The 19,151-nt window shown below is 36.1% G+C and overlaps 1 protein-coding gene across 1 annotated transcript; it reads left to right on the top strand.

The window, feature by feature from the left end:
- The first annotated feature begins 725 nt into the window (after positions 1-725).
- Positions 726-14,973, top strand: LOC127854565 (fibrillin-1-like). The gene is made up of 7 exons (XM_052389629.1): positions 726-868; positions 2,730-2,849; positions 3,168-3,244; positions 4,344-4,466; positions 4,983-5,174; positions 5,854-5,953; positions 14,892-14,973. Exons 1-7 carry the CDS (start codon positions 825-827, stop codon positions 14,971-14,973), a joined length of 738 nt encoding a protein of 245 aa, XP_052245589.1. The 5' UTR covers positions 726-824.
- The last annotated feature ends 4,178 nt before the right edge of the window (positions 14,974-19,151 follow it).

Raw genomic sequence — 19,151 nt, 5'->3', positions numbered from 1 at the left:
TCTTTAAACAAAAAACACCATGAAATCAGAAAGTGTCGCCATTGATTAGCTTGTGCGCATTGCACAGGCTAATCCGTGTGCATAGGCTAATCTGGGACACCACTTACTAGTATTTGACATACATTAAGCCCCGTTCTCACTGAAAGCAGCCAATATGTACAGATTTCAATGACAAACTGGCCAATGTCGTCACACAAGCTTTCAAACACTATTGATTACACACACACACACACACACACACACACACACACACACACACACACTGTCTGCAGTGTACCAGTGGTGAAGTATAAACAGGCAGATGCGGTGGTTATCGTTCTAAGCGTAGTTAAGAGCAGACTTACTTGCAACGCATACCACTAACCTTACTTCTTCACACGCGAACAACTAATTAAACGATTTTAATAACGTCTGCGCTCTGCCCTTCTTGCCTCTCGAATTACCGTTCCTACAACTCTCTGCGCGAGGAAATCTTGATTTCCGAACCACTGGACATGTATCACATTCAAAAATCTGTAAAACGAGTTTATGCAATCACACAACGATAATATAAACATTAAGAACACACGAAACGATACGTTCCATTGTATGTAACCAACCAATGGGCAATGCGGTGCAGACGATCTGTCTTTCCTGCAGAGTGGAAACCCAAACACTGTAATTATAGACATGAGCTGTTGGGGATTTCAAGATAATTTCCAAAATATTCCTGCATTCAGCTCTTGGCACGGAGTGGCCACGTAATCATTTGTCGAATTATATTACGTTTTGCGCATTTGCATTTGTTCCTTTTTATAAATTAGCTATTTAACTTTATTGCTTAGATGCATACTGTGTCACTTATTGTGATGGTTTTTGTTCACGTGTGGTAAGTAGTGCTATTTGTAATGAAATTTAGTATGTTCTTCTTCTACTTCTTATAATACTTTTTAATATTCTTCAATGTATTCTTCGTTTTCTTCTTAGTCTCCCTTTTCTTCCTATTCGTCGTTTTTTTATATTTTCTTTTGTAGTTTTTTTCTTCTTTTTCGTCTTATTCTTCTACCACCGATCATGTCGTTTACAAAAGATTTTTTGACTTACTTACGATCGAGCGGTTTCGGATGGGTATGCAATCTTAGTATACTACTTCATGGTAAATTCCTGTCAGTTGCGTTTTCTCTGAAAACATGTCTGTTTTGTAATTATTATGTCATTATCGGGTGTAAATGTTTTGATGCGCAAGTATATTTCGGTCGCACATTCCGAGTTCGTATTCACGTTTACTGGGATTATGACGGATATGCATGTGTTTATGCCCTATGTTTATGCTGGAATTTAATGGTTGGCTATATTTTGATATACAGAGAATATTTTATCCAATTACCAGAAGAAAATCGATAGTATAACAACGATCATATAAACGTTAGCTTTATACTATCGCTATTTTATGCCCCCGGTAGGGTGGCATATAGCAGTTGAACTGTCCGTCAGTCTGTCCGTCCGTCCGTCTGAAAACTTCAACATTTGCCATAACTTGTGCAATATTGAAGATAGCAACTTGATATTTGGCATGCATGTGTATCTCATGAAGCTGCTCATTTTTATTGGTGAAAGGTCCAGGTCAAGGTCATCCTTCAAGGTCAAAAGTCAAAAAATACAATCCAATGGAAGTAATAAGCTTTAAAAGGGACATAATTTCTAAAACTGCCAAATGAGAAATTGACATTTTATTTCAAAGCAATAGGGGGCATTGTTTTTCTGACAAACACATCTCTTGTTAGATCATATTTGGGTTTTTCCAAAAATTGGCGAATATGTTTTGTCAACTACGGAAAGAAAGTATAAAGCTAAAGTTTATACGATCGTTTTTATACTATCGTTTTTCATCTCGTAATAGGATAGATGCAGTATTTTATGTGCCTTTCTCTCTGTTAATGTAATATATATTGTACATGACAGTCAATATGATTTAAGAATATACAATCTTACTTCTATTCAAATTACAATCGCAGAACTATAATATATTGACAAAAAGCAGGAACTGTGATTTGAATAAGCTGCTTTAATAAACTGTATCTACCACAATTTAAACAGTAAACTTTGTTAAAACATTTCGATAGTTGGCACAGGTCAGCATCCGTTTTTTTTGCGCGTGCGCTTTACGCGGTTTACATGGACATCCATTTTCTGGAGGGTAATTCTTTCGTTGTGCGAATTATAATATCCCGTTTGAATCTTTGTAATATGAGGCTGATACTTGGCATGTCTTAAGTAAGCGGATACTACTATATGACAGTGCTACAATATATACAATTTCGCATAAAATCGTATAGAAATTGCAACTTTCAGTGACTTTATTCGCTTTAAATTTTACAGCCTTTTTGATTGGGAGATAAGCTCGATAGACCATAGAATTGGGAAAAATTTAACATTGTTTATAGGATTATAAATAACGATATACCAATTGTTTATAAGTGCATGTTAAACTGATTTCTTAAATTTATATGATAAAGTGCAAGGTTATGAAATAGATGTATAATTAACTCAGTAAACCAATTATTGAGTTTATTGGAAAAGTTTGGCATATTTTGGGGGAAATTTTGGTCAGAGTTTTTGTTAAAAAATGTTACTTTTTTTCAATTTGGAAACAGCCTTTTTTACTTTTTGCAATTGGGAAACAGCCTGTAAGAAGCTGTTATTTTGGGGGAAAAAATACTTGACTTTAAACATATAGTTTGCTTTTTTAGGTATGTGGATGGCTGTACGATAGATGTGGCATACGACTGCAACACTTACAAACAAAAAGAGGAAGTAACTGTGGGGTGGTGCTGGGACATCACAAAGTTGTTCAGATGCAAGGAATCAAAGTAGCGTTCCATTCATTTAAATGTCTAGTTTACCCTATAATATATATATATTCTGTCGCTGTGAATATTCACATTTAAAATGCGAGGGTAGACTAGACATATATATATATATATATATATTACAACCCAGGCTTATACATGAAAACGCATATTGATCTAAGGTAGTAACAGTGCCGGTATATGATGTAATCTAAGTTGTAAGGGAGTTTTCTGTTTAATATTGAGCACCATTGGCAAAATTAGATGTTCGTGATTTTCTTTTATTTTAAATAAGTGCGCGTCTTTTAAAGACTTTGTTCTTCATAACTAATTTTCCAGCTGGAAACCAGTGTATGAGTTGGACCTCTGTTCTCGAAAAAAGTGCTGCCCGGGGTACCAAGGTCCAAGCTGTGAACGTATGTTTTTATTTCAACATTTATTATAACTTTAGCATAAGCTTGTGGTTTTCAGTATGTACTAGAGTAAAGTATCCATCAAACTTTTGTTTGCAACGGCATCGTCGAGGCGGTCAATATACGTATGCTTACTTACTGCTATGCATAGTAATGTGAAAAGGTAAAAACCGTACTGATATGTTTTTCAAAATAAAGAGTTAATCCACCAGAAGAAGTCACGTGTAAAGACGTCATTGCAGAAATTTAGTGTGAGTCAGTTTTACCGGTTCTTGCCAAAGTCTGTTTATGGATATTTCATCAACGTGTCAATATTAAAAGATAAAACTCGTGTTCTTAAAGCATTGTCGTACAGAAATAGAGTTTATACAATTGGTGATGGGGCTACGTATTTACCTATAAATTATTCAAACAAACTGAACTTGCATGCTAAATGACTTTAAAAGTTTCTGACACAAAGTGAACAATACAACCAATCGTTATATGTTTTCTCACATTTTGTTGATCTAATCTTTATAAGGCTCTTTATTTTGTTCTATGACAGCCGTGTGCTTCGATCCGATTGGTTGCCCAAACGGAGGCATATGCAAGGCTCCTGGAATATACGAATGCAAATCAGGGTTCATCGGAAATAAATGTGATGGTAAGGTTGTGGTCGGCCCTGTATATGTCGCACATACAATAATAACATAGTTTGTGAGTGACTCAAATATATATGTGCGTGTATGTTTTTCAACGCACGTGATTAAAAAAGGTTGATTAATATGTGTTTTATCGTTGTTCTATATTAGAGATTTAAAAGCTGTTCATAAATTATTCATAAAGTATTGCGAAAAAACAAAAAAAACAGCATCGAATTAACAACAACTATGTTGAACAGAAACACCCCATAACACCGACATTCAGTTGCATCAAACACATATGTTTAAGTTTACACACAGTTACAAAAATCGTTTCCGAAGTCAAATATAAAAGGATGTGTAAACAATATGGACGCAGTCAGGAGTATGATAATTGCGGCTTAATTAATAAGTAATAATATACAAAAAGCAGATTAAATCCATACGCTCATTATGGCTCATACGTTCAATTAATGTCACAGACATCAACGAATGCGATAAGTTGAACGGCGGCTGTTCTCATGAGTGTACCAACACCCCTGGATCATACCGCTGTTCCTGCCCGGAGGGTTTCAAAATGGCAACCAATATGCTAACTTGCATTGGTTAGTTTTGAGAATATTTTGTCAATAATTTAATGTTCTACCTACGTAATCAAAGGACACATACAAATAGATTACTTGTTCAGTTTTATAAGACGTAATACAGGAGATAACTACAACTTAGAAACCAGCGATAGTCAAGTCAAGTCAACAGTGTATTAAAGAAACAGAGGCCTCCGGCCCAAAATACATATCATGTTATATACAGAAATTGCAGAGTTGTGTCATAGTAATATTGTGCAGATGTAAATGTTAATGCATGATATTTAATGTACATTTTGCAATATTTTACTACTTTTTTTTAAGTTGTAACTGACAATTTTGTAACTGTACATTCTTTTCAAGCGCATGTTTAAAACGGTTTCAAACAGTTCTGCGCATTCGTGTAGGTGGATTATAATTTAATATATTATAAAAATACATAATAAACATATATTATATAATATAGCATGCATGGTATTTCTTTGCAGACGCATTCTTTTTCTACGGTTTCTATAAATTGAAATTGTAATTTTCTAGAAATACGCACAACAACGCTATCACCTCCACCCGGTGCTTGCGCATTAAATAACGGAAACTGCTCCGACACATGCGTGGAGACAAATAATGGTTCCCGGCATTGTTATTGTCCAAAAGGATATGAGATCTCGGAGAACGGAACCACGTGCAAAGTAATGGATCTACTGCCATCAGTGATTGATTCCACCAAAGGTATGTATGGAATAAAAAAGAAGTTATTACTCACCGTTAAGAAGTAAATTGGGTGAATTTGTTTTACCATTGCCGTTTTGCTATTCATCCGCCCGTCTGTCCGCTTGTCTGTCTGTCTGTCTGTCTGTCTGTATGTCTGTCATGCTCCTGTTGTTAAAACTGGCCTCGCCCACTTTTTCTTATCAACTTGCTACATTTTACGACATGCGCCGTCGTGGGTGTCCATCGTCACTATTTTTTACAAGATTTAGTTTTTAGTTTAAAAGAATCAACATGAGTTAAGATGATTTTTTGCAAAGTTTATCAACGATGATAAACAATAACCTTGTATAAATCGACAAGAGAACATCGTTTTGGAACGTACGCTTTTAAATGTCAATGTACCTTACTACTATGTTGTTGTAATGCTGATTGAACATGTACGCACGCCCTATGTCTACTTTAATTGTATGGTATTATGTTGATAATAAGCCGTTGTTTTTCATATTTTACATTGTTAGTGAAATAGAAAGCGGTATTGAAAGCCAGAATATGGCGTAAAAATAAAACACCGTGAACGATTTTGAAGCTAAAATATGGCTCGTGAAAAAATAGTCCGTTGAAAAAATAAAGTCATTACCCCTTGTCAGCAAATATACTACGAAGGCAGATAGCTCAACTTACATGGGTTGCATTTCAGATAACTTTCTTCTCGACGTGATTCTTATGCTGTCGCTGTCATTGATAACACTGTTGTTACTGTTGGTCATGTGCTGCTTTAGGAGGAAAAGTTTTGATTGGTGAGTGACCATCACGTGGTATGGAACGTACTTTTGTCGACATCGGAAACGGGGGGCTATACCAGTACTTTTGATATGTATGCTTTAACATTTCTGAGCGTTACTTTACTTTGTATGGTTGTAAGTTGTATACTGTCCCATACAATGGACTAGCAACACTATCAGGAGAGAAATTCTTGTTAACACATGTATATATTTATTTAAGAAAAATAAAATGCCTGTACAACACAAACAACACGACATTAAAGCCCCAAGAACTCTCAAAATCAACGAATATTTCGTAAAACAAAATTTACCCAGAAAAATCAGTGCTCCTTATAGAAATAGCCAAATTTTTAACGCTACATGTGTTATGGTAACATAGATTTAAAGAGATAAAATATGCTCGTTTTTGTGGCAATATATTCCCTGTGAATTTCCAGCGACGATATCCGAACATTTGTTGTACTTTTCGTTGATTATGAGTGTTTATATGGCTTAAAGCATGAAGTATAGCAATTAAGAAATGGTCAAGGCATTGGAATGATCAGTGTCATGCATTGAGTGTGGCGAGAATTTCGTTGTTTTAATGGCGGACTGTAGAGTATCACAAATTTCACTGCCACATTGGTTTACTTTAGTTTAAATCCATTTCCAAACACAAATAAACACTTCTATTGATTTCCACCTTTTAATATTCCCAATAAAATCCAAACATTCTTATTTTATTCAACGTACACAATTTCATATTTATTTTATTTTAGTATTTTAACATCACACTTGTATGAACTGTTAAACTTAACTGAATGGGAAAAAAACTTATTAACAACTTGCTTATATACGAGTTTATAACAAAGGAAACGGCATAAAATCGTGAGAATCAATAATCTTGAGATAAGCATGACGGCTCCGGCGGAGCTCATGCGGAGTTCCGACGGAGCTTAAGCTCCGTCAGCAAGAAAACAAACTAACGTATTCGCTGTTCGCGACACTCCCACCAAACGATGTTTACAAACTAACAATACTACTGATTATATTAGCTAAAATAATAATGGTTATAACTCGAAATAAGATGTACATCTCAATTACATCAACATATAACATTTTGATAAATATATTCAAGAAATAGAAACATTTAATGTTAATTATTGAACTGAATGATCAACGATACATATAATGATACTGCAAGTATAATAATAAATCAAACTTTTCAACTTATTTGATTCTCAATATGTATTACTTAATACAAGTACATGTCATAATTATTTCAAATATGGTTCTTTTTGAACGTTTTGTGAATGTTAACTAATACTGCGTTTCTTAACACATATAAATGTTCACGTTACAAAGTTACGTAAATTCCCTATTGGTGCAAAATTTTATTAGAGCACTTTATTTATGCACACAATTTTCTTTTTATATCAGTTCAATTGTCTTGTTCATTGTAGTCAAAGTGCGTATTTACTCGCAGAACATGTTCCTGTCCGTCACAAATGCAAACACGTTTCGAGACTGCAAAATTCCAAACCTGAGTAATATATCGAGATGTATTTATTACGACTTCTCGTGAATCTGGTTCAACACTATATACACTGTCAGATTTATCTCCGCTATTGTCTTCATCTCCGCTAGAAACGACAATATAGATATCATTGCTGGCAGTGTCGTCAATTATTTCTTGTTCACTGCCATGGTCGACGTCGTCATTCAAATTAACGTCGATTTCACTTTCGACGTCATGCGTGTCTTGTTCTTCGACGTCGCTAACGTCGTAAACGTCAAAATCGTCAACGTCGTCGACAGTTCCTTCGACAGCTGAACTTTCGTTATCCACGTGCATATCACTGACGTCAACGTCGTCGACAGTTCCTTTGACAGCTGAACTTTTGTTATCCACGTGCATATCACTGACGTCAACGTCGTCGACAGTTCCTTCCACAGCTAAAGTTTCGTTATCCACGTGCATATCACTGACGTCAACGTCGTCGACAGTTCCTTTGACAGCTGAACTTTCGTTATCCACGTGCATATCACTGACGTCAACGTCGTCGACAGTTCCTTCGACAGCTGAACTTTCGTTATCCACGTGCGTATCACTGACGTCAATGGGTTTGGTTTCTTCAAACTTGCTTAAGTCAAATTCTTCAATCACTGACTCAAACTCTTTCACAAAGTCATTGTATGAAAGTAAATCCAAAATCGAATCATCTTCACTTACGTCATCATAATATGCGTTCTGAGGGGTCTGGTTTTCCCTGGGTGCTGAGACAGCATCCTCCCGGGCCTTCGATGGCGCGATACCATGTTGCTGCACTAAATGCTTGCTCAAATAGCTCCGACGAATAAATCGTATGTTGCAGTCTGTTACTGAACAGTTCCAATGTTCAACAACTTGATGATGTTCACGTACATGTTTCAAAAGATTTTTCTTGTACTTGTACAGTTTTTGACAAGTGTCGCATTTATACATTTTGTTTTCAAGAATTCGTTCACGTTATCTTTCGAATAAATTGTGAAGCACTGCTATATAACTAATTTATAAGTGAACCACTATTTCAATATGTACACGGTTATGTACAGTATCAAGTTGAGTTTCACGTTTTTCTCGTGCAAATTACACAGTTAATTTTCAAGCGATAACTTTGCTCCGCTGAACTTTTCGCCAAGCTTTATTTCAGCGGAGTCACCACGGTGGCTATATTTTTTTTTCACAATAAAAACGTATAAAATATTTGTTTGCTTCAAATAGTCTGTTTTAATATAAATATAAATTTATTCTGATAATTGTTGTTTAATTGCTTTCAATGCTTTTGACGCTGCAGAACGAATACTACGATCGGGCAATCGTTCAACTTGGGGCTCGCCTTTGTCTTTTAAAACACACCTTTGAGATAACTTTTTGTCACTATTTTCTTGTGCGATTTCCGTATTTTGTGATGTTTCTACAGGAAAAAGTAAAGTAAGTGGGCGATTCAGTACATTACCGGAAGATAATCTCACTTTACATGATCTTATCTCACCATCCCGACTTATATTTAATTCTTCGATTTTGGCCAGTTTCCAGCTGCCTGTGGGGTTATTTTCTTTCAGAATCACTACATCACCAACCTTTGGATATGCAGTTGACTGAATTCTACTTGTTTTGAGTCTCGTTTGCATTCTCTCCCGTAAGCTAGTTAGGTATTCATCTTTCCATATCTGCCAAAACTTGTCTAAATGAGTTTGACCTTTTTTCCAAACACGTAATAACTTGTCCGTAGAGCTCTCAGTTGGCAAATATTCACTGTCACTTCCTTCTGTCATTTCGGGAATACCTATGTTGGTATTTAACGCCAGGAAATGACTTGGAGTTAATGCAACTGTTGAGTTTAAGTCGTCACCAACATAAACTAAAGAGCGCGAGTTGACGACGGCTTCAATCTCTTTAATCAACGTTTGAGTCTGTATCAGTGTAAGTAGTTTCCGACCGATTGCTTTTCTGAAAGAACGTTTTACTTGTCCAACTAGCCTTTCATAAAATCCGCCCATCCATGGCGCGAGTTCAATAATGAAATTCCATTTGATATATTTATTTGCAAAGTAACTTTGAACTTCGTTACTATGTAGTATGCCATGCCAAACTTTTCAAGAACGGAACTAGCTGCTTTGAATTGTTTTGCATTATCACTTGTAATTTGCACAGGAGTACCCCGTTGAGTAATGAAACGTCGTAAACATAACAAAAATTCATCTGTGGTCATGTCTGAGACTAGTTCCAAGTGCACAGCACGTGTAACAAAGCAGGTAAATAAGCAAATCCATGCTTTTTTCTCTTCACCTGTTGTTTTTAAGTAAATGGGACCAAAGTAGTCCAAGCCTGTTCTCGAAAACGGCGTTGATTCTGTCACTCTAGACATCGGCAGCGACGACATCGGTGGTGGTTTATAACATCCGCCTTCATGACGTCTACACACTACACATTTGTTTAATACAACCTTCACTGTTGCGCGACCTTAAATAATCCAGAATCTTTGTCTTATTTTTGCAAGTGTTTGTGAGACACCGCAATGCAATATCCCGTTGTGCGTTTTCTCAATAATTAACTTGGTTAAATGTTCCTTTTGTGGTAAAAGGATTGGTCTTCTAGCTCCTTCACTTAAACTTGAATATTCGAGTCTTCCGGTACAACGTAACAGCCCCTGTTTATCAAGAAACAGTCCTAACTGTTGTTGTCTGCTTGTGACTTGTTTGCCTTTGCTACTTATGCAGTTAATATCACCTCGAAAATGACATTTCTGAACGTACTTCAACCACATTGTTTCCGCTTCTAACATTTCTGCGCTTTTTATTGGACCACATTTACTTTCCTCTTTCTTCAATTTACGCAGGAAACGCAACACTAATACCGTTACTCTTAACAGTTTAGTAAGTGGTGAAAATTTATTGCAGTCAGTATCAAACGGCGGACTGGACACACTTGTTTTATAACTCTCTGGTAGTATTATTACTGTTTCCTCTTTGTTTTCTTGGTTAGTTTGTTCCTCCTCAGACGCTATTTCAGAACTATCACTTATTTGTGCACTATACTCTGGCCAGTCTGAAGTGGGTTATGATAACCATTGTGGGCCGTGCCACCACTTTTTGTCAGTAGTCAAGGTGCTGAGTGTTGTCCCTCTGGACGCCACATCCGCCGGATTCTCTTTTGTTGGTATGTTTGCTAACGTAACGTTGTTATATTCCTTTGTTTCATGTACTCTGTTCTTCACGATTACAGACAGTTTCTTTTTTGACGTAACCCTTTGAAGCACACATTTCGAATCCGTCCACAAGTATTGCTTTATTACTGGCACTCTTAATTGTTCTGAGACAAACTTTAAACATCTAAGTCCTATCACAACAGCGAGAAGTTCCAATCTCGGGATTGTCAGTTTCTTTACAGGGGCAAGTCTCGTCTTAGCGAAAATAATGTTTACATCATTTTCGTTTGTCTGTGATACACATAAATAAATAACAGTAGAGTATGCACATCCTGAAGCATCACAGAAGCAAAATAGTGTGTATTTCCTTTGGTTGCCATGGATAACACAAACACACATCGGAATCTGAATCGTTTCCATTTTGTGTATGTCTGACAAAATTGTAGACCAGTTCTCTTTATCCTCAGCTGTTAACTCGTCGTCCCAGTCAAAGTGTTTCTGCCATAACGATTGAAGAAGTATTTTGCCTCGCAAAAGCACTGGTGATAGTAATCCAAGCGGATCGAATACTGAGGCAACTCTCTTCAAGACAGAACGTTTAGTCCATTCCGGTGGATCACTTTTCAATTTAGGACCAGTTACATTAATTGTTTCTTCTTTGACATTCCATTGGTGACCAAGTACTTTAACAGTTTCAGTGTCAGCTCTGTCTTCTTTAGGAATAATTTCATTCACAAGATCGCTGTTCGTTACCCATTCCATCAGGTTCATGGAAGCATCAGCAAACATTGATTTAGACTTTGTGTACAATTCTATTGCTTCACTGGTGGTTTCTGCTCCGGTAATCACGTTGTCCACATAGATGTTGTTTCTTAGTTTTTCAGCTACTGGGTCATTATAACACTTAAGGTGGTAATCCACTACTGCTCCTAGTAAGAACGGACTACTGATGACGCCGAAGGGCACCCTACAAAACCTATATTCCTGAACGTTTTCCTTGAGCACAGTCGGGTTATCACAGTCCTTTAACCATAGGAATCGAGTAACGTCGCGCTGACTAGGTTGCAGTCCAATCTGCAGAAATGCCTTCTCTATATCAGCAACGACAGCTATACATTGCATCCTAAATCGCAACAACATTCCTCAAATGTCTTGTAACATTACCGGACCCCTATACATGCACTCATTCAGGCTTTTATTATCTTTCTTTGTCCGTGCTGAAGCGTCGTATACGATTCGTAATTTGGTGGTTGTCTTTTGTGGTGATATAACGGCATGATGCGGCAAATAATGAACCAAACCATTAACTGATTACCTTTCAACCTTTTCAATCATTCCCTTGTTGAGCTGATCTTTCATCACGGCATCATACTTCATCATTAAGTCTGGTTTTGTTTTCAGTATATTCAGATAACTTTTCAAGCGACCGATGGCCAATTCTGGGTTCACTGGTAAATCTGGAAACTCCTCAGCCCAAGGCCAAGTGACTTGGAAACGTCCATCTTCTAATTGAATAGTATCCAGAAACATTTTTATTGCGACTTCGTCATCTGAAACATCTTGTTTATCTATGATGCCTATAGACTCGGGTTTCCAAAAATCCTCTAAGTTAGGCTTGATTGGCAACACACTATCTATATTTGTAAACAAATTGTATTTGCAATGTCATTGGCTTGTGTCATGATGAGCATACATGGTCCATCAATGTCTCGATCAGATGTTCTCCCGGTTAAGATCCAACCGAACTTAGATCCTAGTAGAAACAAACCAGGGTGTAGCTCGATTCTTTGACCTCAGGTAGTAGTCGTTACCAACCAACATTTCAATAGATGACGACTCGTTTTCCGTTGGTAATGTGTCGGCCAAATCTACACTTCCAACTATGTGTTTAATATTCTCTTTTTTCAAAACACTTACGGGGCTTCGGTGCAACTGTCCACTAATCGTCGGAACGATATTAACACTAATTGATTTGTATTCACCGCTTTTTAATTTGACATCAATATTAGCACACTTTGTTTTGATACACTGAATAGTGTTTCTACCAAACGTAACCAATTTTATTTCCTGTTATCCTGTTTCTTTGAGGTGTAATTTACGCGCTAACTTTTCAGTTATGTATGTTTGGGCAGAGACTTCTGTGGTGTTTGTTCATTTCCCCACAGTAGGAGCAAGTTCTGCCGCCCCTCTTGCACTCGCTGGCTTCGTGACCTATCTTCAAGCACTTGAAACAACTATCCTTTAAATGTTGCTTTCTCTCGGATATTGTCCTATACTTCGTACACTCATCACTCCAGTGTCTTTGCTTACAATACCGACATTTATCAGCATAGTTTTCAGTTGATTTGCTCATTGGTGACGACTTTGGTTTATTGGCAGTAAGCACATGAGCTGTACCTTTATACGGTTGTTACGAATATTGCATAGGAGGCCTTTTATACGGCTGTGTTGATTGCTGGATAGAAGGCACGTTATGTTTATATCCTTTATTAATTGGCCACGAATCAACAGCTCCTTTCTCATTTTCCTTTCCTTTCTTCTCTGCTCTTTCTCTGGCAAGAATATATTCGTGCAATGAATCTCTGAGCGTTGGGATAGTCCATTTATTATTTGCACCATGATGTATTTCAAGTTGGACGAGACCATCCTCTGGGAGTTTAGCTCTTATCATCGACACAAATACAGCTTGATCGATATCTTGATCCAAAACCTCCAAACTGCGTAAATCTGGGATTCACTGTATCAAATAGAGATCTTAAACTACCGGTTTTGTTCGATGCTGGTGGTAGATTAATCAATTTACTGTAATGTAAATCGACAACCTCTTGTACATTTCCGAATCGATCTCTAAGAATTTCAATGGCTATTTTGTAATAATTATCTGATATTGTCAGACCTGACACTGCTCGTTGTGCCTCTCCGTATAACTTGCTCTTTAAGTAATTAAACTTTTCACTGTTTGAAAGCGTTTTATTTTCATGCACAGAGCACTTGAAGGAATCCCAGAATTCATTCCGTTTTGTTTTATCTCCTCCGAATGGTATTAATTCCAATTTTGGTAACTTCATGGAATGTTTACCTTTGTTCAACTGACTTTCCATCAGTTTTTCTTGTTGTTGAATTTGTATCTGCATTAGTTTTTGCATGTCTTTGTGCAACTCCATAAACTCGGCAGAATGCGCTACCTCACTTGCTTCATTCATCAATTGCTGTTTTTCTCTTTTCACCTTCACACTAAGCAACACCTCTTTACACTGTTGCAAAATTAAAGAACACTCAATAGCCTCTGAACACACTTTACTATCTTCTTCGGTCATTTGTTCTAAAAACTCAGGATCACTTTCATCGATTGCTGTCGCCAACTTTTCACTTTGTTACTCTAATTTTTCACAATAAATTTCTCAACTTTTAATACACTTACTTGATTCAAAAATGTGCTTTTCAATCTCAGAGCTGTCTGTTTCACAAGTAAGTAACTCCTTTCCATCGAAAATATTCTTTTCCAGAACATTCCTAAATCTTGTCCTTACGCCTTTCAAATGCGCAACACTAGCCATTTTTAATCACAATCACAGACGTCAATCCAAGAATACACAATTTTCACTGAACGTTAAAATCCGGTTCGCGGGACCAAACAATGTGGCGAACATTTCGTTGTTTTAATGGCGGACTGTAGAGTATCACAAATTTCACTGCCACATTGGAATTTACTTTAGTTTAAATCCATTTCCAAACACAAATAAACACTTCTATTGATGTCCACCTTTTAATATTCCCAATAAAATCCAAACATTTTTATTTAATTCAACGTACACAATTTCATATTTATTTTATTTTAGTATTTTAACATCACACTTGAATGCACTGTTAAACTTAACTTAATGGGAAAAAAAACTTATTAACAACTTGCTTATATACGAGTTTATAACAAAGGAAACGCCATAAAATCGTGAGAATCAATAATCTTGAGATAAGAATGACGGCTCCGGCGGAGTTCCGACGGAGCTTCAGCTCCGTCAGCAAGAAAACAAACTAACGTATTCGCTATTCGCGACATTGAGGATTTAAACCATTTTAATGGCACGTGTAGGTCTATCCTAATCTTAAGGTCTGGAGTAGTATCAGATGCTGTTTAATGCGGATGTTTGAATTAGATTAGCATATTCTCACTTCATACGGAACATTTAATAATAACAATGATGATATTTTTCCCGGATTTACATGTTGGAGAGTCATTTTAATTATATTTTCAAAACTCTCGAATGTCTGTTTTAATATCTCAGGCACGTTAAGGTGACGTCTTCGATGACATCCTTGGTTCGCAATGTGAAGCAAAGGTGGGGAGACTGGAGGAAGTCGAAGTGAAATAATCACTTTCTTTCCATTTACGTGAGTTGCGTAGGCAGATTGCCGATGTAAATATTTTGCATTTACTGATTTTATTTTAATTTTACCGGTCATGTATTAAAGGGGCCTTTTCACAGTTTTTGGCATGTTTTAAAGTTTGTCATTAAATGCTTTATATTGATAAATGTAAACATTGGGTCTAAAAAGCTCTAGTAAAAAAATCAACAATAAAATTATAAAATAAAAGAGTAACCCTTGGCAGGGCTCGAACCACAGACCCCTGGAGTAATGGAGTATAAGACAACCACCTAGACCACTCGAACATCCATCCTCATACAATGATGGAAGTATTTTATACTTTAGATTAGCAATCCTCGTAGTTTCACAAAATATAACGACAACAACAGAACTCTCCAAATTATTCAATCGTTTCGCGTTGCGATGCTTTATAATTTTAAGGTTTTTGAATCGTCAAAAGATGCATACAATGGCTATTTTAGAGCTTGGTAAATGTTCAGTATTACTGTTTCTTCACAAATATTATAATTAAAACGAAAATGTGCGATTCTGAAACAACTTTTTTTCAATTTTTCCAATTTAATAAAAAGTGAAAAGGCCCCTTTAAGGCTGTGGTAAAATAAGAATTTTCGCATCTTACAATAAAACAATCACTTTTAAATATGCAGAATTTGTATCTTTTCAGAAATGTGTTGATATTTCTCTCTTTAAAAATAATGTTGGCACTTCTTCTGCATTACAAAATAATGAATGAATATGTTCTGGAGATATTGACAAGGTGACAATATTACAATAAAACGACAGATACATATGAAGGAAAAAAAGCTGTAAGCATATTCCGGAGTACTTTATTTACGTTTTGAATCACCCGCTTTGACGATTATTTCCGGAAATATTTCTGTATACTCAGACTCGCAGACACTGAAAGCTCCGAATTGGTGTTGCAGTTATCGACAGCAATCGGATAACTAGCGAAGTGTTAGCAAACAAAGGCATTTTATTATCCAATTAAACATTCATCAGTTTACATGTGACTTCTAATCTTTTTAAATAGTCGTTGTTATTGTATATCATTGCATAATATGCGTTTATTTTCAAAAACATGGCTATAATATTACAGTTTCATCCTATGTAAAGCAATCCTTTGTTTTGAGACTTGACGGGTCAAACCCATTGTTATTTGTATGTGAAACGCATTGAAACTTTGGAAAACTTAACTTTTTCACATTAACGTTCTTTAACGTAATGTATCGTCTGTACTTTACAATTATGTGTTTTGTGTTCATAGTTTATGTTGCTTGTTCATAGTTTATTAGTGTGTCTATGATTTGCAAATGTTTACACCAGCTGTTTCAGTTACACTTGATTAAAGTGAAATGGTTCAGTTGTTGTTTTTTTTTTGGATATATTTTGGCTTCAGGCAGCGTCTGAAGCACGATGTAGTTCTCATGATCTATCCGAAGCCAATCTCGCGTTATGTTCGGATATCGTCGCGGGAAATTCACACGGAATGTATCGTCACTCAAAAAAACACAAACAAACGAGACTTTTGTTACTAGTTAAATCTATGTTAACATACCACATCCAGCGTTGACATTTTGGCTATTGCACTAAGGAACACTGATTTTGTATATGTTAACTTTATTTTTCGAAATTTTTTACGAAATATTCGTTAATTTTAAGTGTTAATGGGCCTTTAAGCGTTGTGGATGAGATGAGCTTAAATGTCAAATGTTACGATCTCTGAGTACATATTAAACTATTTGGGTCAATCCCCCCTCATGTGCGAAAACAAACACATGCTTACTTATAAGTGACAAAACCAAAGCCAATTAAACAATAAGCACACCACACCAAGAGGTGTGCTCAATTCAAATTACAGGTAATGCCATTAAATGTTGCATAAGTTGACCTTACGATTTAAACGATGCTGTTTTCGTCGACAAATTCAAAGGAAAGAATGTCTTATCTCTTACACAAATAAACAACACAGTACATGGCGTGAATTTCGTTTATTTCGCAAGTAAACACAGTGAAAAATCGTTGTCATTTTGTACACATACAATATAAACGTATCACAATACAAACATTTTTCATTTGCAATTGATAATCATGAGCCAATCTTGGTATTTGAAAGTGTACAGTACAAGTCTCAAAATCTCTTCAAGGAATGTATTAATAGACGGCCGTAGGAAGGCCATTAATAAATGTGAATATAACTTAGATAGCCACGTCTAACATTTCAGGCTTTAATTCATATGAAGTACGATACTAAAAAGAGTTTCTTTATTGCTTAAAATACTTTTGTAGATATATACACACATATATCAGATAAACAGTGTTTTGCACAATATGGTGTTTCATATAGTTATTACTATCCACGTTTCAGAGTATGTATCAGACTATCCTTGTAAAACACGGAGAAAAGTTTCACATAAAAATACTTGTTTACAAAGGCATTGGAAAACTACGCTTACTTCTGTGTAGAATTCCATAAACTATACCATCAGGATTAAACAGACCATGGATGGTAACAACATGTTTCGTCCTGCCTTTGTCGGTTTAAATGATAGGAAGGACTGGCTTACATCAAGTTTGCCATTTCCCAAAGCGAATGGCCGAGAATGATCTATCCCCATAGGCCACAACGTACTATAGCAGCTGGCCGTAAGTGGAAATCAGTACAAGTTTTCAGTCTTTCTGAAACGATCCAACGAGTTCACCTTGATAAAAGCAAATATCGCGAAAAACCAAGACTTATTGATTTGGGTCACATGCAGGTTTATCAGTTTGCGAGGAAAGGCCGCCATTGAAAATGTCAAGCATCTTTATTGCAACGAAGACCATTACGTTCAAACTAAATTTCGAATGAGCATTCTATTAGCACGTCCTATGGAATATCGCGAAGCGCATCACCGGATTTGCTTATCACATGAAATTGATTATCATTACAGAGGACAAAGAACATTACTTGTTTTACTTGGTATGACTTGGTAAAGGTAAAACTTGCAATCAACCGGAATCGTCCTCAACAAACTGATTTTATGATAAAAACATGTTATAAATACATGTTATAAATACAACAAACATACTTTCGCGATATTTGCTGAAAGCCACTAGTCCATAGCCAAGTGTACATATTCCTATTGGAACTTACATTGAATATTGTCTAGGAATTTGACTGTTTTACTGAACAGCTGAGCACTGTTGTATTCGAAGTCCAAACCTATATTTGGCATATTTTCCACGATTGCTTAATCGGGGTGGTCATCATCATCCTCTTTTTCTTACCGGTATATTTTTTTTTATGTATTCTGTGTTAATCAGAAATGTGCGGCATTTAGATATTTTAATATATTGCGTTTTTATTGTTTATTTAACGTGTTTTTGATAAACCGTATCAACATATCTTATTACAGTACATCTACAAATCATTCAAATTTCACCGAATGTGTGTTGTTTTTTTGCAAAATAAATACAATATCCAACTTGAACTCTTAAATTACAATTACACAAATTCAATAATTCTTAGCATCTCATAAATCATTACTTGAGTTAAGATTATTTGTAAAACACACAAAAGCACAATTCGTTAATAATTAAGGGGTTGCCTTTTTAATAATAAAGAGTATCTTAAACGCATATGAAGCTTACACATGCACAAGATTTGTATGCTATATGCGCATTAATGTTTAATATGAACAAAAATAATTTGAAAAGAGGTTTGAAAATCAAACATCACATAATCTGTGTTTAAATGTCTGCCATAATATCCCCTGTCATAGATATACACTACGTCACATTTATGTTTTAATCCATAAACCGCAGAACCAAACTGGTATAGTTTCTTGATTATCTACTGGGTAATGTTTCTTAGAAAAATCTTTATTGCATGTCGTTACGTCATCATTGTATGAACATACTATTGCGAATGCATCTCAGTTCGTCTGACGTGTCACAAAAGAGACGATCATCGATTCAATGCAATTGTGTTTTAGCATTGTCATTGCTGTTTCTCGCCGACCGACGAAAAAAGGTCTCCGATTCTGAAGACGTGCACCGTTCGATTTTTTACCGGTCTCATCGAAGGCGAAAACTGCGTTACTACAAGCCTGTCGCCTCTGACAGCGATGGCCCGCGGGTGATCTATCCCAGTTGTTACTATGTAACACAACAAG

This window comes from Dreissena polymorpha, chromosome 13 (genome assembly GCF_020536995.1).
Source record: "Dreissena polymorpha isolate Duluth1 chromosome 13, UMN_Dpol_1.0, whole genome shotgun sequence".
In the NCBI taxonomy this organism is placed as follows: domain Eukaryota; kingdom Metazoa; phylum Mollusca; class Bivalvia; order Myida; family Dreissenidae; genus Dreissena; species Dreissena polymorpha.
Note: the sequence above shows the minus strand (reverse complement) of the source record. Positions and strands in the feature narration are given on the sequence as shown.